The sequence below is a fragment of the Crotalus tigris genome, unplaced genomic scaffold (genome assembly GCF_016545835.1).
Source record: "Crotalus tigris isolate CLP2741 ecotype Arizona unplaced genomic scaffold, ASM1654583v1 scf7180000017666.27876245, whole genome shotgun sequence".
In the NCBI taxonomy this organism is placed as follows: Eukaryota; Metazoa; Chordata; class Lepidosauria; order Squamata; family Viperidae; genus Crotalus; species Crotalus tigris.
Window position 1 is genome coordinate 1,271,765 of NW_024096551.1, and position 22,250 is coordinate 1,294,014.

General features: G+C 36.2%; 1 protein-coding gene across 3 annotated transcripts in view; it reads left to right on the forward strand.

The window, feature by feature from the left end:
* The window catches only part of EXOSC7 (exosome component 7), a 25,282-nt gene continuing 3,032 nt past the window's right edge, over positions 1 to 22,250 (forward strand). For 2 of the 3 annotated variants that reach the window (XM_039336115.1, XM_039336114.1), the window contains exons 1-6: positions 1 to 204; positions 2,601 to 2,702; positions 3,736 to 3,830; positions 7,458 to 7,623; positions 17,499 to 17,569; positions 20,161 to 20,281. In XM_039336115.1, coding sequence (XP_039192049.1) covers positions 148 to 204; positions 2,601 to 2,702; positions 3,736 to 3,830; positions 7,458 to 7,623; positions 17,499 to 17,569; positions 20,161 to 20,281 — 612 coding nt within the window. In that variant the 5' untranslated portion in view covers positions 1 to 147. Of the gene's footprint in view, positions 205 to 2,600; positions 2,703 to 3,284; positions 3,461 to 3,735; positions 3,831 to 7,457; positions 7,624 to 17,498; positions 17,570 to 20,160; positions 20,282 to 22,250 lie in introns of those variants that run through there. The other variant, XM_039336116.1, reaches the window with a different exon arrangement.

Consider the following 22,250-nt stretch of genomic DNA (forward strand, 5'->3'; position numbering starts at 1 on the left):
GTGACGTAATCAGAAGGCGCTGCGAAGGCGCGAGGTTAGCGAAACTCTATGGTGGTGTCAGGCGCTTTTTTTTTTTTTTTTTTGACCACCTGCTGAGAGGTTCTTGGTGTTTGGAGGCGAAGGAGTCTGCGCTTGGGATTAATTATTATGGCGTCGGTGGTCCTGAGCGAGGCGGAAAAAGTTTATATCATGCACGGTGTCCAGGTAAAAGGCCGGCAAACGGGGGTAGGGATTGTAAGGGCTCCTTTTAAGCTTCTTTCTAGATTTTTTCTTGAATGTACCCCATCATAAAAAAGTATTTTTTCTATTCTTTTGCATGTACGTATGTGTATTTATTTCCTCCGCATAGTCATAGGATGTGACTTGCAGTCCGTGTGCGAATTTAAGATGGCATGGCCATTTTACATACACGACTCTGGGAGACTCACATAGTTACAGAAGTAACAAGAAGCAAAATACAGCTAAGTAACCATAACAATAACAGCAAGCCTACTTAAAACTAATTAAAATATTAAATCATAAAACATAATCTGTGGAAGCAGGCTACGTAATTCCGTAAGATTCCCTAGCACAATGACATAACCAGGTTTAAAGGACTTCTAAAATATCAGTAGAGTCAGAGCCAAATTCACCTTGGAGGAAATTATATTCCAAAAGGCGGATAGCAAAAGTTGTCCTCTTGGTTACTAACAAATGAATGCCCTTAGTAAATGGGACCGCAACCTGCCTTTCCTCTAGACCTGAGAAGACAGATAGATGTAACCAAAGAAAGTCTGCCCCTCGAATAAGCTGCCACGCCATGTGGGTCTTTAGTGGTCATTATCAACATCTTGAATTGAACCCAGAAGCAAACTAGCAACCAATGCAGTTCACAGTAAAGATATAGTTTGTTCTAATCTGGGAGTGCACATAACTGCCTGGGCCATCACATTTTGCACCAGTTAAAGTTTACAGATACTCTACAAGTCCAGCCCATTCAGGAGGCAACCAGAGAATGAGTGACCAAGATTACAGCAGAGTCTCCTGATCCGGGACCAGGTGCAGCAGGCACACAACCCAAAGTTGTATAAAAGCCCTTCTAGCCACAAGTGTCACCTGTTCATTGAACAGGAATCATGAATCCAAAATGACCTTGTGATTGTACTTAGGATCTACTTGGGGTAATACCACCATCTCTTTCACCAGAGATGGTAATTTCCTGGATCCTCCAAAGCCACTTAGTTTTGCTGAGGTTGAACTGCCTATTGTTCCCAAATAGCAGTTCCAGCAATTTGATATTAGTTAAAATTAATGCTTCATAATAGAGCTAGCTAATATTTTGAACTGAATTTATACTTCCCAATTTGAGACTTGGATAAAACCTTGGGGGTCTTGCTAGACTCACAGATGCTGCTTGAAGTCCTTTGCATAGGTACATTTTGCACTCTTTTCAACCAAGAGACCCTGGCACTACAGATGGTCACTCAAAGCCATCTTATTACTGCTATGCACTCTTCATGGATATGTCCTTGAAGACCACCTAGGGACAGCAATTGTTCAAAATGCAATGGTGTAAGCCAGGAGTGTCAAACTGCTGGCCCATGGGCCGGTTGCATCATACGAAAGCTGTGCCTATCCCAACTCTGGCAATGCGAAAAAAGTCACGATATGCCACATCACGTGACAGGGTGAGTTTGACACCTGTGGTATAAACAGTAGTGGGTACTTTTCATTGTGCACTGCTGCATTAGCTACCAGTTGCCTCCCAGGTGCAATTCAAGGTGCTGACTATTAATCTTAAAAATAATAAAATATTTCAACCAGTAAATTGAAAGCATAGGCATTTAAAAAGACGTGCATTTTAAAAGATTTACATAATTGGTCTGGTCAATAATCTTAATTAAGATGCAATTCATGAAATAAATTGAGTGGGAAATTGTTTTCCTAGAACAGTTGAGCTACAACTCCCACCATTCCTTATAAACCAACTATAGTAACTGCATTACATGTTAAGTTGTGAGTCAGGAAAGTCTGAAAGACATGGATTCTTTATTATTGATACAATAGTGATCTCTATTATGCTTTAAGCTTCCATATTTTGCCTATGCATCCTTTGCACATGTTGTAAGATTAAGGGAACAGTTTAAAGAAACTATAGTTTTTTATTGCATACGCATTTGAAAGGAAAAGCCTCTTCTAATAAAGTAATTAAAACAAAGAACAAGCTACTTGAATATCTTGGTAATTTTTCATGTTGCATTATAGCTTGTTCTTAGCAAAAGTAGCTTTTTTTTACCTTGCATAAAATCAGAGCATATGTATAAAATCAGAGCATATGTATGTACTACAGCCTTGAGGCTTGATATAATATGATAAGGATTTAAATCATGCTTGAGGTGACTGTTTTGAATGAGGCCTACTTAAATAATGAGTGAGCTGATTGCAATGGTAGGTAAATCTAAGAGAAAACTTTCCTTGGACTGCTTTTATATTAATCCATAATGTCATTCATAGTACATATATTTGCTTCTCTAAGTAAATTTTACCCTACTACTTAAATAATGTATATTTTGACAAGATTGTGATGGCATAATGTGACAGTATTGGAATTGGTATTGTAGGAAGATCTTCGAGTTGATGGCCGTGGCTGTGAAGATTATAGATGTACAGAAGTGGAAACAGATGTGATATCTAATACAAGTGGGTCTGCTAGAGTAAAACTTGTAAGTACATCTAATATATTGTACCCTGCCATTATATCTCTTGATTTTATTTGAAGAGAATACTTCTCTTTATAAAATCAGCACATTTTGTTGCTTAAGAATTCTAGTATAGGATTCTATATTTAAGTTAAAAATTAATACATAATTCTTGTACGTCAGAATGTATTTTGTCAGATGTATTAAAATGCATGAAGTATTATTTTCAATTAGCAAATTTTGTTTATGCTAATTGGCAAGCCGAAGAAATTGCTAAAAGTATAACCTAGATCTTATTTATAAATGTGCTGTGGGCTTGCTCCCCATAAAACAAGACTAGCTCCATGATACCTGCATCCATTTTTGTGGACAAATGCTGGAAGGGGCAGAGAGCAAGCATTATGAGTCTCTGAACAAAAAGTGGAACATAAATATAATAATTAACAATGTTGCACAGCTATATGGGTATTGTTTTCTGCTCAAACAGGTATTCTTTTTTCTTCAAGCAGAAAATAATACCCTAATCAAGGAACTACCAAGGGGAAAACCACTACCCCCATCAACACTGACAGGGTAAGCTGCTGTATACAAACAGGGAGCAAGCTTCACACTCTCTAGCACTGATAAAGCTATCTATTTCAGTAATTTCTACAAATGACTAACCAAGCTCAGGGAGCACCAAGAATTCTACAGTTCAACCCAAAGCCACGAAACCAAACTTTCAAACCAACCAAATGGTTTTGGAACAATTTGGAGACCACTGGGTGCCTATGCTTTGTTTAGTAAGTGTTGTATGATTTATGGAAATATCTAAATATTTATTTAATAGCCATGCAAATAGATAGGGTATTAACAGCACTTAATTATACTTGTCTACATAATACTTTGTTTTAATTGGTTGTTTGTTTGAGGGAATTGAAAATGTTTAAAATTGTCTTTTTTATTTTCAGAGTTCTTCATGCTTTAAGGAGAACTGCTGGATAATGCTGATTCATGTGGAAATATAAGTTTGTAAGATCAAATAACTTGGAAAACATATCTATCTCTGTTATAACAGGGGCACACAGACATCCTGGTTGGAGTCAAGGCAGAAATGGGAACACCAAAGCTGGAGAAGCCAAATGAAGGCTCCTTGGAATTCTTTGTTGATTGGTTAGTTTAACTATTAACAGTGGAAGCCTGTGTTTGATTATCATCAGGTAAAAGTCATGTTGACAGCCAGTTAGATATGGTGGTTAAGGCACCATAGTATCTACAGACCATGAGTTCTAGTCCCACATTTGGCCTGAAGCTAGATAGATGATCTTGGGCCAGTCACTCTCTCTGTCCTTAGAAGAACGCAATGGAAAACCACTTCTGAAATCTTGCCAAAGGCAAATCTTGTCAACCACAAGTGAAGACACACATACACAAAAAGCCACATTATTGACAAAATGCCTATGTTTTTAAAAATTTACAGAACGAAAATAAGGATTCGGAAATGCCCTGAAAATCCCTAGTTCAGTGATGGCGAGCCTTTTAGAAACCGAGTGCCCAAAAACTGGTCCTGCCCCCCGCCCACCCCCACTTCGCCCCTGGCCACAGCCTATCCCCGCTCCATCCCCACTTGCCCACCCACAGGGCTACCCACCACCTCCACGGCCCGCCGCAGATCGCCCAAGCAGCCCAGCAGCGCCATGGCAGCCACATCCTCCACCCACGCCCTGCAGCAGCATCTGTGCGACGGTGCAAGTGCAGTGTCCCCGCTGTCTGGCTGCCATGTTCTTGGCTGCGCTGCTCGGGTGATTCTCCTCCAGGGAGGGCTGCTGATGAGGAGGGGCCACGGGGGAGGCAAAGCTGGGGCGATGGCATGCGTGCCCACAGAGAGGGCTCTGAATGCCACCTCTGGCACGCGTGCCATAGGTTCGCCACCACTGCCCTAGCACATAACAATGCATCCACATTAATTTGAATACTGCAGTTACTCATTTTGCAAATAAATATATATTTGCTTAAAGAACTTAAATATGTCATTAGATATATTCAGCTATTATATTTGCAGTTCATTTTTTTCTTCTCTTTGTTCAGGAATGCGTGGGATGATATCACTCTCATCATTTTACATTGAGTATAGGGCTGTATGAAGCAAGATTAGAGAAACTGATCTCCAACAATCAGGGAAAAATGTTTAGATTAATTATACATTATACCACTTCTTAATTTATTTTTTTTTGCAAATTGATTTGTTCGAACATAGATCAGTTTTGTGTACAATAAGATATATATCTCAAGAACAATATGAAAAAACATATTCATTTAATGAAAGATGTCAAAGCTAAAGAAATCACTATTTTAAAATATGAAAACCACAATTAAAGTTCATAATATTTGTAAAGATGTTGTGACACAATCATTTTGCTGACAATTTATAACCAGTTTTATTTGATGTTTTATTTTTTAAAAAAATATTGCTATAGTTAAATGCAGATCTTCTTGCACATTCCCAAAACTTGTTAATTTGTCTGAATAGATTAAGCATTGTGGGAATAATTCCCTCTATTTCTACAAGATTTGCTTCTGGAAATACACTGTTCCTGAAGCACTTGGATCAATCTATAGCAAGGAAGGAAAACAGAAATTTCCAAAGATGGATCACGTACATCTTTCAAGGATGGATCAGGATGAAATATACATATAAAATGTCAATTCATAATTTTTAACAAAAGTAGATAACTGTTTATAATTCACTAAATGTTAAAAATCAGTGGATCATTTCAGTCTAGTGTCAAGCATGAGTATGATATTAAAACAGTGTTGGTCAACTTAGTAGATTATCTTTGCCAAAGGAACAAAGGGACCTCTGCTGATTCTTCTGAAATTCTTTTGGTATTACTTGAATAGATGAATTCCCTCAGTAGCAGAAGTGAAATAAAAGTCCCATTCTTGCATGTAGGATTGATCACAAAACCTACATTGCTTTAATTCCCTCCCTGACAGTTGTGTCATAAAGATTAAGAATTCTCTGTAAGAATGTAAAATTAAAAAAATCTCTATTCCCCTTCCTTTAAAAATTTACACAAAGTCCTAAGGCCTAAGCAAAGATAATTTGCACTGAAGTGTTACCTAGTTCTATTACTAGTCATTTGAGTGAAGTATGATTATATACAGTATTAATAGCAGAAAACCATTGTCAGGTGATGATTCCCATGTACTTATTGCACAGGCATCTGCTACTTATGCTTGTGACTCAGTGCTGATAAAATTTCACTGTCAAAACTTCAAATAATTTAGAGTATGCATATTATATTAAGGGTCTTACCACTAGATGGTGCTAGTTGAATATATTTTAACATCTGAAACTTCTCTGAATTACTTCCTTAGATGATTAAAGTGTATCCATTTTATTAGATTGCCAAATTAGCCATTCTTTTTTCATTATCATTCCAAAATCCTAAATTTTTTTAAAAAGGAAGCAAAATGAATTTCATTAGAATTTTTATTTTCCACCTTAGCAAATCAGAAGCAAAGGAGGGTCTATCCTAATTAGTATGAAGAAGAAATACAACCAGAAATACTGGGGCTGTAGACTAAACTGATAAATGAATAAATTAAACATCATGGGATAAAATAAACCAATTTGCCAAGAATTACATTACTGAATAACCAGAGTTGAGCTCAACTTGAAGAAGACCTTTTATGAGAATTGCAACGTTATTGAGTTGAGTAATAAATCAAATTAGAGTTACATTCCATCCCAAATATGCTTTTTCATGAGGCAACTCGATTTTCTTGTTTTTTCTTTGAAGACATTGAAGAAAAAAGAAAAAAACCCAAGAGTCCAGTTGCCTCGTGGAAAAGCATCTTCGGGATAACTATGACCTGGATGACTGAGAATCTCCATAGACATTTGGTTACATTCCATATTTACCTGTCGAAAATGTTGTTAACACTAGTTTACCTGTTTGTTGGTTCTGTATCAGAAAAAAGTTGATGCATTTTAATTTGATCTAAATAAAATTAATGTAATTTTCAACTCCCCCTATGAAATTCTTGCGTTCGTTAGTTAATTAAATGTTGGGCACCTAATCCTGTCTTATGTTGTTCATGCATATCTTGTTTCAAGATATGAAAAGAAATCAAAATCTATGACATTATCTGAATGGACTAAACATTGTTAGAAATAAAAGGGAGGAATACAAAGTTGGATTATTTGATCAAGGTTAACATAGCTATGTTGTTATATCTGGTAACCATTAATGAACTTTTGCTGACATCAGGGCTGAAATGATTATGCTTTATGGATTTGTTTATAGAAAAGAGATGGGATAGGGGAAGAAGAGTCATTTGTTGTATTTTAAGAGGTGATAAATAGTTTATACTTGTAATAAAGGTTGGAAGTCTTATTTTTCTTTACTATAATCTTTTCTTTTTTTGTTGTTCCTTTTTTCTTTCTACTTTTTCTATTATTAGATTAAGCAAGCAACTTTTCTATTGTATCTTTTATTTCTATTAGCTTTTACTATTGTAATTGTATCTTTGTAATCTTTGTTAAATTAATCAGTAGTTCTAGTTTCATAAGAATAATTTCCATCAACATAATGCACTGTATTTAGTAACAAAGATAAATTATTAAAGAATAGAAAATAAGATACCCAACTGAATTATTTGGAGGTAGTTAGAAATTTTTTTATAATTCCTATCCTTGATTGGTTTATACCCTTGGTTTTATATTTAATGAATATTTAATATTCTGAACTATGGTTTGAATTTTCTGAATTGTAATACATTTTTTACTTTCAGTTCAGCAAATGCCACTCCAGAATTTGAAGGACGTGGTGGTGAAGAACTTGGCACTGAGATCGCAAATACACTCTACAGGATATTTAATAATGAGAGCAGCATCGACTTGAAAACCCTTTGTATTAATCCCAGACAGCATTGCTGGATCCTTTATGTTGATGTCTTGGTAAGTAAGTAAGTTCTGTGTGAATTTAAATTAAATTTAAGCTCAAGAGCTTTGAAAGTCTAAATATTACCAAACTCTTGGATGCATTTATTTTATTTATAAGATTTTTTTTATCATGCCTTTATTACTTTTGTAAGTAACTCAAACCAGAACATACTTAATACTCCTTTCTCCATAGCAACAACAACCCTGTGCAGTGAGTTGGACTCAAACAGAATGACTTGATCCAAAGTCACCCAGCCAATTTTCAGATCTTCACTTTTTACCTCTCTTTTATATTCCTCAGTTGCCTGGGTCCTCTTTTTATTCTACCTTGCCTCCAGAAGTTGTGAATATTCCAACACTGGAAGTTTTTAAGAAGAGATTGGACAACTATTTGTCTGAAATGATATAGGATTTCCTGTCTGATCGGAGAATTGGACTAGAAGACCTCCAAGGTCCCATCCAATTCTGTTATTCTTTTCTGTTATTTTGTTACTGCTTAGAGAAATTTGGTATTTCTAGTTCCTAAATGGAACTAAACAGTTTGTGTTTCTGATAGCTCATGTTTATTATTATAATACAAAAACATGGTGGGATGAAACCCACAAATGGAACACACAGCTAGAGGGATTTAAATTATTTAAAAGAAACAGAACAAATAAAAGAGGAGGTGAAGTTGCTCTCTATATAAGAAATAACTACATCTCCACAGAAATATAGCACAACAATGACGAAAACTGTCTTGAATGCATTTGGGTCAATATAAAAGGGAGGAAAAAATGACATTGCCATAGGTATATACTATAGGCCACCCAACCAAAAAGAGGAAATAGATGAACTCTGCAGCAAGTGGAAGATCAAACAGATTCCTGACAAACCTAGCAGACAACTTTGTCTCCCAAAAAGTAGAGAAGGGAACTAGGGGATTAGCCATTTTGGATCTAATTCTCACTAACAGAGATGAAATGATAGAAGGTGTTGAAGACACAGGAATCTTGGGAGGTAGTGATCATGCAATATTGGAATTCAACATTATGGAAGCACAAGCAATAGAACATAGTCAAACTAGAGTCTTGGGCTTCAAGAGAGCTAATTTCAATAAACAGAGAGGGTTTGGGAAGGATTTCATGGATGAGAATCCTCCAGGGGAAAACAACGCAAGAAGCTTGGGAAATTTTGAAAAGCAAGATAATAGAAGCCCAGTCTAGCTCAATACCAACAAAGAAGAAAAATAACAGCTCTCAAAAGAAACCAGCATGGCTGCATAAAGAACTCTCTGACAAATTGAAAGATAAAAAGGACAAGTATAGAAAGTGGAAAGAGGGACACATAACTAAATCAGAATACCAACAAATAGCCCGAGCCTGCAAAGATGAAGTGAGGAAAGCCAAGGCTCAAAATGAATTAAGGCTTGCAACCAAAGTCAAAAATAACAAAAAAAGCTTCTTTCAACATGTAAAAAAATAAGAAAAAAGTGAAGGAAACGATTGGTCCATTAGTGGGTGAGAGTGGTAAGAAGGTGACTAGCAATAGGGAGAAAGCAGAACTATTTAACTTGTTTTTTGCATCTGTCTTTACACAAAGGGAAAAAACAGACGAACCTATCAAAAATAGCGCCATAAAAAACAGTATAGAAACACAAGCTAAGATAGGCAAGAAAATGATAAGTGAGCACCTGTCCAGTCTAGACGAATTCAAATCACCAGGACCAGATGGATTACACCCCAAGGTTCTCAAGGAACTAGCAGATGTGATCTCAGAACCACTGAACTATATTTTTCAAAGATCTTGGAGCACTGGGGAACTACCAGAGGACTGGAAAAGAGCTGATGTAGTTCCCATCTTCAAAAAAGGAAAAAAAAATGGATCCAGGAAATTACAGACATATCAGCCTGATCTCAAAACCTGGGAAGATTCTGGGAAAGATAATCAAACAACGAATCAGTGAACAACTAGAGCAGTGGTTCTCAACCTGTGGGTCGGGACCCCATTTGGGGTCAAACAACCATTTCACGGGGGTCGCCAAACAACACAGTCCACCATTTTTCCCCCCTTTCCTTAGCTGTGCTACTCCCTTTTATTCTATTGGCTTTTGAAAGCCAATAGAATAGACTCTCTTGAATACAGTCTAATTTTATTGGCTTTCAAAATCCAATAGGAATTGTCCAGGCTGTCTCTGCCCTACTGAGCCCGCCAAAAGTCCCATTCTGCAAACGGTGCTGCACCAGTTGAGTAGTCCTCAACTTACGACCGGTTGAGTAGTCCTCGACTTACGACCAGTTGGGGGTCGCGGCATTAAAAAGGTTGAGAACCACTGACCTAGAGGCAAACAAAGTCATTACTAAAAGCCAACATGGGTTTGTCAAAAATAGATCATGTCAGACAAACCTTATTGCATTCTTTGACCAAGTGACAAAATTAGTGGATCAGAGGAATGTTGTGGATATAATTTACTTGGACTTCAGTAAGGCATTTGATAAAGTAGATCACAACCCACTACACGATAAGTTGGAAAATGCGGGTTAGACAGCATCACCACCAGATGGATTCGTAGCTGGCTGACTGGCCATATTCAGCATGTGCTCCTCAATGGAACTGCATCTACATGGAGGGAAGTGTGTAGTGGGGCGTAGTGGCCCAGTGCTCTTCAACATCGTCATCAATGATTTGGACGAGGGGATAGATGCGGAACTCATCAAATTTGCGGATGACACCAAGCTGGCAGGAATAGCCAACACTCCAGAAGACAGGCTTAAGATACAGGAGGACCTGAACAGACTTGAACACTGGGCGCTATCTAACAAAATGAAATTCAATGGTGAAAAAAGTAAGTTTCTACATTTAGGCAAGAAAAACCAAATGTACAGATATAGTGTAGGGGGTACCTTGCTCAATAGTAGTAACTGAGAGGGATCTCGGAGTCCTAGTAGACAATCACTTAAATATGAGCCAGCAGTGGCTACAGCTGCCAAAAAAGCCAACACAGTGCTGGGCTGCATTAACAGAGGGATAGAATCAAGATCGCGTAAAGTATTAATACCACTTTACAATGCCTTGGGAAGGCCACACTTGCATCCAGTTTTGGTCACCACGATGTAAAAAAGATGCTGAGACTCTAGAAAGAGTACAGAGAAGAGTAACAAAGATGATCAGGGGACTGGAGGCTAAAACATATAAGGAACGGTTGCAGGAATTGGGTATGTCTAGTTTAACGAAGAGAAGGACGAGGGGGGACATGATAGCAGTGTTCCAATATCTCAGAGGCTGCCACGAAGAGGGAGTCAAGCTATTCTCAAAGGCTCCTGAAGGCAGGACGAGAAGCAATGGATGGAAACTGATCAAGGAGAGAAGCAACTTAGAACTAAGGAGAAACTTCCTGACAGAACAATTAACCAATGGAACAACCTGCCTCCAGAAGCGGTGAATGCTCCAACACTGGAAGTTTTTAAGAAGAGACTGGACAGCTATTTGTCTGAAATGGTGTAGGGTTGGTCCCTTCCAACTTTATTATTATCAATCATCGCACAGTCAGCCAGATGTTCAGACTGGATTTGGCATTTTGTCTACCTATCGAGTCCTTACCCAGGACCTGGGATAGGCAGATGTGGATGTTTGATGGTATTACAGGTATCGTCGCAGGATGGAAGCAGTTCCTAGTAAGGCCGCCTTTTGCAATTGACTAATAGCAAATTTGTCAATGCCAATGGTGTTCAAGTGGTGCTCCAGTTGTTTTGGGATTGCACCCAAGGAGCCTATGACTATTGGTACTACCCTTGCTTGCTTTTGCCACAGTCTTTCTATTTCTATTTGTAGGTCTTTGTATTTTGTTATCTTCTCCAGTTCTTTCTCTTCTATTCTGCTGTCTCCAGGCACTGCCACGTCCACTATCCAGACTTTTTTGTCTTTCTTATCGACAATTGTTAAGTCTGGGGTGTTATGTTGCAGGTGCTTGTCTGTTTGAATTCTGAAGTCCCAGAGCAGTTTAATTTTATCATTTTCTATGACTTTCTCTATTTTATGATCCCACCAGTTTTTGCTTACAGGCAAATGATATTTTTTGCAGATCTTCCAATGCACCATTGTTGCTACTTTGTCATGCCGCTGCTTGTAATCAGTCTGTGCAATCTTCTTGCAACAGCTTACCAAGTGGTCCACTGTTTCTTCAGCTTCTTTGCATAGGCGGCACTTACTGTCTGTTGCTGTCTTCTCAATTTTGACTTTGTATGCATTTGTCCTTAAGGCTTGGTCTTGTGCAGCCAGAATTAGTCCCTCGGTCTCTTTCTTCAATTTTCCTGCTCTTAGCCATTGCCAGGTTTTATTATTATCTGCTTTCCCAGCTATTTTTTTCATGTATTGGCCATGTAGTGCTTTGTCTTCCCATGCCTCTATTCTGTTCTTCATTTGGTCTTTCTTGTAGGCCAGTTTGGTCTCTCCAGTAGTTAGTAAGCCTTCCTGATATACTAATTTCAGTGCATCTTCATCATTGTTCTTCAGATATTCTTCCAAAGCCATTTTTTCTTCTTCAACCATCTGATGTACTTGTAGCATTCCACGCCCACCTATTTGCCTTGGTAGATAAAGTCTATCAATGTCACTGCGTGGATGAAGGGCGTGATTCATTGTCATTATTTTTCTGGTCTGCCTATCCATTGCTTTTAGTTCTGCTTGAGTCCAGTCCACTATTCCAGCTGTGTACCTAATGACTGGGATTGCCCAGGTGTTGATTGCCTTTATGGTATTTCCTCCATTGAGTTTGGATTTTAAGATCTTCTTCACTCTCTTGATGTATTCACCTCTAATCTTTTTCTTGACTTCAGTGTGCTTGATGTTGTCAGCTTGAAGGATACCCAAGTATTTGTAGTACTCTTCCTCATCCAGACTCTTAATGTTATTTTCGTGGGGCATCTTGATTCCTTCAGTTTTCATTATTTTTCCTTGTTTGATAGTAAGTGTGGCACATTTGTCCAAGCCAAACTCCATTACAATATCTTGGCTATATATACGGACAGTGTTGAGCAGCGATTCTATTTCAGATGATGTTTTTCCATACAGCTTCAGATCATCCATGTAAAGGAGGTGGGATAGTCTAGCAGATGTTTTTGATGTTTGATAACCATGTCCTGAGTTATTCAGTATTGTTGACAGAGGAAACAGTGCAATAACAAATAGTAATGGTGATAATGAATCTCCTTGAAATATTCCTCTCTTGATATTAACCTCTCCCAGCTTTTCACCATTGATCTGCAACTGTGTCTTCCATTGTGCCATCGATCTTTGCACAAATTTTCTGATGTTTCTACTTACTCCTGTTATTTCTAGGCACTTGATTATCCAATCATGTGGCAGAGAGTCAAATGCCTTTTTGTAGTCAATCCATGCCACATTCAGGTTGGTCTTCCTTCTCTTGCAGTTTTCCAAGATCATTTTGTCTATTAGGAGTTGATCTTTTGTTCCTCTGCTATTGGGGCGGTTTCCTTTCTGCTCAGGTGGAAAGAGATTGTTTTCAACTAGATGCTGTTGTACTGCATCAGCTACCACACCAGTTAGTAATTTGAAAGTTGTTGGTAAGCAGGTAATTGGCCTGTAGTTACCTGGTGTTGCCCCTCTTGCTGGATTTTTCATTATTAGGTAGGTTTTCCCAGTTGTTAGCCACTTTTCAATTTCTCCTCCTGTATTATTATTATTATTATTATTATTATTATTATTATTATTATTATTATTATTATTATTATTATTCACACAATCAGCCAAATGTTCAGATTGAATTTGGCATTTTTGTCTACCTATTGAATCCTTTTCAAGAACTTGGGATAAGCAGATGTGGATGTTTGATGATGTTAAAGGTACTGTCCCAGGATACAAGCTGTTCTGAGTAAAGCCACCTTTTGCAATTAATTGATGGTGAATTTGTCAAAGCCAATGGTATTCAAGTGGTGCTCCAGTTATTTTGGATTGCATCCAAGGCACCTATTACTGTTGGTATTACCTTTGTTTGCTTGTTGTTCTATTTCTATTTGCAGGTCTTTGTATTTTGTTATCTTCTCCAGTTCTTTCTCTTCTCTTCTGCTGTCTCTATGCATTGCCACATCCACTAGCCAGACTTTTTTGTCTTTCTTATCGACAATTGTTAAGTCTGGGATGTTATGTGATAGGTGCCTTTTGAATTTGAATTTTAAAGTCCCACAGCAATTTAGCTTCTTCATTTTTTATGACTTTCTCTATTTTATCATCCCAATGTTTCTTGCAGATCTTCCAATGCAGCATTGTTGCTACTTTGTCATGCTATTGCTTGTAGTCAGTCTGTGTGATCTTTTTTGCAGCAGCTAACCAGGCGGTTTACTGTTTCATCAGCTTCTTGGCATAGGTGCATTTGCTGTCTGTTGCTGTCATCTCAACTCTGGCTTTTGTATGCCTGTATTCTTAAGGCTTGGTCTTGTGCAGTCAAAATCAGTCCTTCTGTCTCTTTCTTCAACTTTCCTGCTCTTAACCATTGTTATTATTTATTTCTCCTGCTATTTTTAAATGTATTGGCCATATAATGCTTTATCTTCCCATGCCTCCATTCTGCTCTTTGGTCTTTCTTGTTTGATGCCATCTCAATTGCAGTGAAAGGAGCACTTGGTCACTCCAGTAGTCATTAAGCCTTCTTAGTATACTAAATTTCTTCACTGTTCTTCAGATATTCTTATAATCTTTTTTTCTTTTTCAACCATCTTATGTACTTGCAACATTCTTATTTGCCTTGGTAGGTAGAGTCTGTCAATGTCGCTACATGGATGAAGGGCATAATTCATTGTCATTATTTTTCTGGTCTTCCTATCCATTTAGTTCTGCTTGAGTCCAATCCACTATTCCAGCTGGGTATCTAATGACTGGAATTGCCCAGGTGTTGATTGCCTTGATGGTATTTCCACCATTGAGTTTGGATCTTAAGATCTTTTCCCTTGATGTATTCACTTTTAACCTTTTTTCTTGATTTCACTTTGCTTGATGTCAGATATTGACAACAGGTATGCCCAAATATTTGCAGTGATCATCTTTTTTCAAACTCTTGATGTTATTTTGTAGGGCATTTGATTCCTTCAGTTTTCACTATTTTTCTCAGTTTGATGGTGACCATGGCACATTTGTCCAGTCACTATTATTATTGTTCTTGTTGTTATTTTAAAAAAATCCAGGGAAGGAATGCACAGAATAATTAGCATTTAAAATTGAAGCCAGGAAATCTGAAGCCAGACTTTTTCAAACTATTATCTCTCAGCATTTCTTTTTTATATATATTTTATTAATTTTCCAATTAAGTATTTAAAAAGCAATGTGGTGGCTGGGTTAATCAATAGTTCAATAACATACAAAAATCTTTAGTACAAATCTCAAGTTACAACATCAAATATTTCCTCTCTTTTCCCCCTTAATAGCTACTATCTCGTATTTAAGCTAATACAGTTCTTATTATATCAATTAAGTAAAAACATCATTATTACATTTATCAATTAATTTTTAGCTTATACATATCTTAATTACTTCAATCTTTATAGACAGTCAATGTCCTGTTATTGATTTTTTCCCAATATTCAGATTTAACATTTGATATTTATAATTTCCAGGTTTTAGGTAATCAAAGTTTCCCTTATCTCAATTCATAACAGAATCTAATATTCAAAATACACATCTATTTGAATATAGTCTTGTTCTATTTCCTAAAAGTTATCTATTTCCCACCATATTAAATCATCTAATTAATAATAAGTATCTCCTTTAATAAATCAGAACCATTATATATATTGTCTGGGTTAATCAATAAATCAAACTTATTCATAATTTTTTTTTCTTTTGGGTCTAATTTTTAAATATTAAACAAATAGAATCCTTATTTTCAACTAATTTCCAAATATTTTAAATTTAATAACCAAAATTCTCCTTATCTCAACTTCTCCCTTTAACCCTCTAATTAGTAATATGAAATCCCCTCTAATAAATCAAAACCCCAATTTTCTTCAGCCTTATTCTGGCTTTCTTCCTTTGCCAACTAGCCTTCCATGTTAGTGCTTTTAGATCATCAAATAGATCTCCCTCTATTGTTATGTATATATTATTTGAAATAAGAGAGATCATTTAGTTGCCATTTTTGGAAGGGCTAGCTCATTTGTATTCATTAAATCTCTCCCTATTATTCCAATTCCCCATGATTGTCCTGATAAGTTTACCTTCCATTCAATCTGTTCTTCTTCTTTCTCAAATTTCTTCTGATTTATATAAAAAATCTTTTCCATTTTCAGTGTTGTCACTCCCTTTTCTGGATTTTCCATTAACTGTATTTGTTGAGTCCTCTGTGTTAGTATTTGATTGTTCCACTTCTTCTATTAGGTCTTTGGTTGTGGTCAGATTTTGGGTTTGTGTATCTAAGTTGGCATCTTGTTCTTTTATGTTGAGTCTTATTTTGTCACAAGCCGAAAGAATGGTTTCATATATTGCTTTCAACATGGAAAGGATCTTTTCCTGATCTTCATTCATATTCTGTTAATGATGTGCTAAGTTGAGGACTTTAAAATCAAACGTTAAAAATAATTTTATAACTAAGTATGGGACCTCTATTTCACATGTTTATAGGTAGTCTTTATAATAGAAGTCATTTGTCAAGTAAGATTTTATAGTCCAAGATATATCATCATCTCATGTAATAACCAATGTTCTTCAAATAAAGAGATAGGAAAGCAATTCCCCACATATAACTCTGAAAGTCAATAAAGGTTTACATTCAGAGTTCAAGCAGGCCAGTTATATCACCCCGAAGTTCTCTTTACAGCTGAGTTTCTCACAGGTGATATCTATGAAGGTCGAAAGACCTTTATCTGAAGTCTGGGCTTCAAGCCAAGTCTCTTTTAGGCAATAACAAGTTGTAATACCAAACTTTGACACAAGATGTCACCGATGACATCTTTAAGTCCAAAATTTTTATAATCGTTTTTCCAGTTTTATTTCTTTGTTGTAGATAAAAACAAAAGTCTCCAGTAAAAGTAAGAAAACTTTTGGTCCCCAAGTTTCAGAAGCATATACATCCAATTAGATTAAAATTATTCTTTTAGTGCTTTAACTCCTCTGGGTAGTCAGTCGCCACTGTTCTTAGAGGGTGGAGCAGAAATTCCTTTCCCTCTTTCCTCACAGGGGGAAAGATACTTTGGGCAGAAAAATAAAATACTTAGGATCTTAAAGAGAAGATCAGATCTCACCCAGTTTCATCCGTGTTGCTTTAGAAGTGCTTGATGGTAAGTTTGACTTCGGCTGTCTGCAGCTTACTAACGAGCCACATTGCTATGGCCGGTCTTTCCTCTGCCGTTTGGAGGGTTGCCCCAGATCAAGTGGAACGGCTGCCGCCCTCCCATTATCAAGCAGGGGTCCCCTCCTTGCTCATCGCCCCTACAGGGCAACTTTCGACCCTTTCCATGGTCCCCCAGTGGAACGAAATTGGACGCGGAAGACAGAGCTCGCCTTTCAGTGGCCGCGGCAGGCGTGATGGCAAACCGGAAGTCATCTGTCAGCATTTCTATCTATAAGACAGGAAAATATTTTCTTATCTTTCATGCGTTGTTTGCATATTACAAAGAGAATTATTTAAAGCAATTAAAGCATTCATAATATTTTTGTTCTTATTATTACCAACATCCCTTCTCATCCAGTTCAGCTTTTTAAAACTATATCTTTTAATACATTAAATGAAAATAACAAATTTTGTGGAAGTTTCTGTAATTATTCATGCTTTACCACCTTTGTGTAACTTATACATTTATATCAGAATTGTTATAAAAATGAGATGATGAAATCATAGCTTTTGGAATAGAAAATGATTATTAAAATGATACAATAATAATTAAAATCTATTTTCAAAATTTCAGTTATTGGAGTGTGGTGGTAACTTGTTTGATGCCATCTCAATTGCAGTGAAGGCAGCACTTTTTAATACCAGGTAAGGAACACATCTCTTTCAAAAGGCAGTTTCTGAGATATTACCTACAAACTAACCATTATTAGTTTGTAGACCAATATAGGAATAAAATTGAATATAGGCTTGAATAAGTACATCTTTCTTTGGGTTAGTTTTTTCTTGTACATGGATTTTCCTTTTCAATGAACTGTTTAGTGAAAGATTTGTAAAGCACATTCTGCATAAATGAGAGAGTAACTGGCAATAAGCCAGTTATATTTCTTGATCATGATTGTCAAACATTGATAGCATATTTTTATTCATTTGAAATGAAACACATTTATTAAATAGCAGTGTCAATTCTAAAATAAACATAGCTTAGTCTTTTTTTTTTAAGAACACATGCAACATTTCCCACAAAAACAACAAAAGTTTGAAATTCTAACCACGCCCATACGTGAAGGCCAGATGATTTGGAGACCTCATCTACTGAAAAATTGGCCAGCCCAGAAGGTTAATTTATATTTGTTTAGGAACATTTATTTACTTTTAACGAGCTAAAGTAGTTATCCAAATCCTGTAATTCTTTTGAGCTTTCTAGCTTTGCCAAATAGCCTGATTCAGAATACCTTGTCCTGTGTGGGTTTTTTCCACTATATTATATAAAAGCTCCATAACAGTTTGACAGATATTTGCAGGCTACTATTTCCAAATGCCTCAACTTTGGAATGAGTCCATATTTTGGCACTGTGTATTTTCTTCGTTACAGATTGTGAGCTGTTCTAAATTATATTTTTTTTGAAAGCTAAGGAGAGCAGAATATTTTCCAAGTTGATGACAAAAAGTTCTATTCAGGGCACAGATTAGTCTTTTGACATACTTTTTACTGACTTCAGACCTTTGATGTTACATTTTAAAAGTGATTAACACACAGCAACTAGCATGGTGCTGTTAAAAAGAATGCAGTGGTGAAGTATGTGTTTCATGAATTGCCAAACAATACTTTCTAAAATGTCCACTTTAAATTTGTACATCTTGGACGTCACCATGGCTAATGTGATACAGTCTGCAACCAAAATGTCTGAGAGTACTAGATTATGTAAAGTTATAAAAAGTGTGAAAGATTGAGTTACTACTTATGCCACTTTTCTCTCATTATAAAATAGTACCCGACACCTATTGCACCTAATATGTCAATGCAATAGATATTTCATTCTACATAAAAAGCTAGCAAAATAACATTAATTGATACATTATTAGATCACTGTTGCAATCCAATATTAAAGTAGGAAGCACAACACAACTATAAAATTATACACAAGTTCACTGCCAGATCAAAGATTCAAGGTCAGACGATGAACCTGAACTTTCAAGAGGAATTCTACCCTGTCCAGCCTTGAGTAAGAATTCCTGAACCAATGGTATTCCTAGCTTGTTTGACTTAAGCTTTATTACATATCCAATTCCTTAACCTCTTTGTAATGTGGTAAAAGTGGGAAAGAAAGGTTTAAGTATCACCTGCATATTGAGGGCATCAAAGCCAAAATCCTGAAGAATTGTCTTCAGTATTTTCTTATATAAACTTGAACAGCAGACATAAGATAGAGTGATGCTATGGGTTAATCTTCCCCAACCTGAGTAAATGTATTTAGTTAATGTATTTCATTTAGGAAAACCTAATGCAATAGTTGTAAGTATATGTCCTCTTTTCATCTATACATTGCAGGATGTGTCACCAAATGAAAATGCACATCTAGGGAAGATTATTGAAATTTACTGTGCTCATACAAAATAGTTAGTGTAAATCAGTACACATGGAATAGTGTGATAATGCTCCTCCTGCTGTGCTTATTAGAACTGTGTGGATAATTCAGTAGAGTGTCTGTTGAAATATCAAATTGCCTACAATTCTAAAGATTCAATACAGCAAATTTGTAGGTTAGTTGGCAAAGAAAGAAAGCCAGAGTAAGGCTGAAGAAAATAAGGATTTTGATTTATTAGAGGAGATTTCATATTACTAATTAGTGGGTTGAATATGGTGGAAAATAGATAATTTTTAGAAAATAAAGTAACATTATAATTGAAGAGTAAGATGTATAGCAAGACTAATAGACTTTGGTATGAAAAGGGAAAAAGGGAGAAGTTGAGATAAGGGAAATTTTGGCCCCCAGTATAAAATATCAGTTGAAAATAAGAATTCTGTTTGCCCAATATGAGATAATAGATATTACCAGAAAAAGAAAGGGAGTATTTGAGTTTTTAAAAATTAGACCTAAACGAAAAAAATTATGTATATTACTGATTTATTGATTAATCCAGACAATACATATAATGGTTTTGATCTATTAGAGGGTATACTGTATTATTAATAGATGGTTTAATATGGTGGAAAATAGATGATATGGAATCTGTATCTCCACTTCTTGCAGGAAGAAGTAGTTATTACTACAGAATGTAAAGTGGCACGTTCATCACTTTATATAATGGTTAGTTTATATAAACATAAAAGTAGTTGTAATTTATAGAAATTTACTTATTGCTTATTTACTTATTAGTTGGGAATTGGGTCAGTCCTACTTAACAAAATATACAGGGATATCATACTGTTTGATGGTCATTTCTGTTTTCTTTAGGATCCCCAAAGTACGTGTTTTGGAGGATGAAGGAGGACATGAATTTGAACTATCTGATGATCCTTTTGACTGTATTCGACTCAATGTTGATAATATTCCTTGTATTGTTACCTTAAGCAAAGTAAGCCTGTAAAAATTCAGAACTTTTCTTTTGATGCTTATTTTAAACTGAAAGTTATGCAGAAAGATTGTGTTGTGTTTTTTAATTGTGACCATAACTTTGGAAAGTTCTTGGAAACCATATACAAGGTGTTTTTCTTTCTTCTTCAAGTAGAGGAGAAGTATCCTTATTAGTCTTGAATATTGTTTGTTCCTTAAACATCTTTGGGAAGCAGATTATTTATGAAGATTTAGATATTTTATTACAAAAAATTAGGTATGCAGAAATTAGTTGCTTATGAAGCTTCAAATTGACCTTTTTGAGCAAATTATGTTGGGATTATTGCTGATCAGTGGTCTAAATTTTTCTGGCCTTTCCAGATTTTTTTTTTTTCAGTTCCATTTTTAAGTAATTAGTGCCTCCAAGAAGTCTAAAGTAAAAGGCAATATATAAATAAATGTAAATGTACTATAATTATGTTATATTTAAGACAAAGATAGAGAAGGTTTTTTCCTATTGAAAAACATTTTAACAGTACTTGCTGGGAATTGGTTGCTTGGGATAGCTGAAACCCAAGCCAGTGGTTTACAAGATCAGCGCCAGCAATGTGTGGCATGGCATTTTGCTCCATTCCTGTCATCATTTTTTACTGTCCAACCTGGCAAACTCAGGAAAGGAACAGAGGGTTTAGAGCAAAAAAACTCTTTTTGATGTTTTATATAAATACGTTATAATTACATTATATAAAATGTTCTTTATATAAATGCATAATTTCAGACTTGTTATAAAAGTATATACTGAGTTGGTTTCTAAAACAGATAGAAAATATTTTTTTAAAATAACTAAGTATAATTTATCTAGATTTTTAATTTTAAAACATAATTTTCATAATTATATAGTGAGAGAAAAAAATATTTGATTCCTCTGCTAATTTTCTGTTTGCCCACTGACAAAGAAATAATCTGTCTATAATTTTAATGGTAGGTTTATTTTAACAGTGAGAGACAGAATACAACAAAAAAATCCAGAAACATGCATTTCAAAAAAGTTACAAATTGATTTGCATTTTAATGAATGAAATAAGTATTTGACCCCTTCGCAAAACATGACTTAGGACTTGGTGGCAAAAGCCTTGTTGGTAATCACAGAGGTCAGACGTTTCTTGTAGTTGGCCACCAGGTTTTTCACACATCTCAGGAAGGATTTTGTCCCACTCCTCTTTGCAGATCCTCTCCAAGTCATTAAGGTTTCGAGGCTAACTTTTGGTAGCTCGAATCTTTAGCTCCCTCCACAGATTTTCTATGAGATTAAGGGGGAGACTGGTTAGACCACTCCAGGACCTTAATGTGCTTCTTCTTGAGCCATTCCTTTGTTGCCTTGATCGTGTCTTTTGGATCATTGCCATGCTGGAATATCCATTCACGATCCATTTTCAATGTCCTGGCTGAGGGAAGGAAGTTCTCACTCAAGATTTGACGGTACATAGTCCATCATCCCTTTGATGCAGTGAAGTTGTTCTGTCCCCTTAACAGAAAAACACAGCCAAAGCATAATGTTTCCACCTCCATGTTTGATGGTGGGGATGGTGTTCTTGGGGTCATAGGCAGCATTCCTCCCCCCCTTGAGGTGATGCCAAAGAAGCTGATTTTGGTCTCATCTGACCATAACACTTTCACCCAGTTCTCTGAATCATTCAGATATTCATTGGCAAACTTCAGACGGGCCTGTACATGTGCTTTCTTGAGCAGGGGGACCTTGCGGGTATTGCAGGATTTCAGTCTTTCACAGCGTAACGTGTTACCAATTGTTTTCTTTGTGACTATGATCCCAACTGCCTTGAGATCATTGACAAAATTCTACCGTGTAGTTCTGGGCTGATTCCTCACTATTTCTCATGATTGTTGAAATTCCAGGAGTGAGCTCTTTCATGGAGCCCCAGACTAAGGAGATTGACAGTTATTTTGTGTTTCTTCCATTTGCAAATAACATT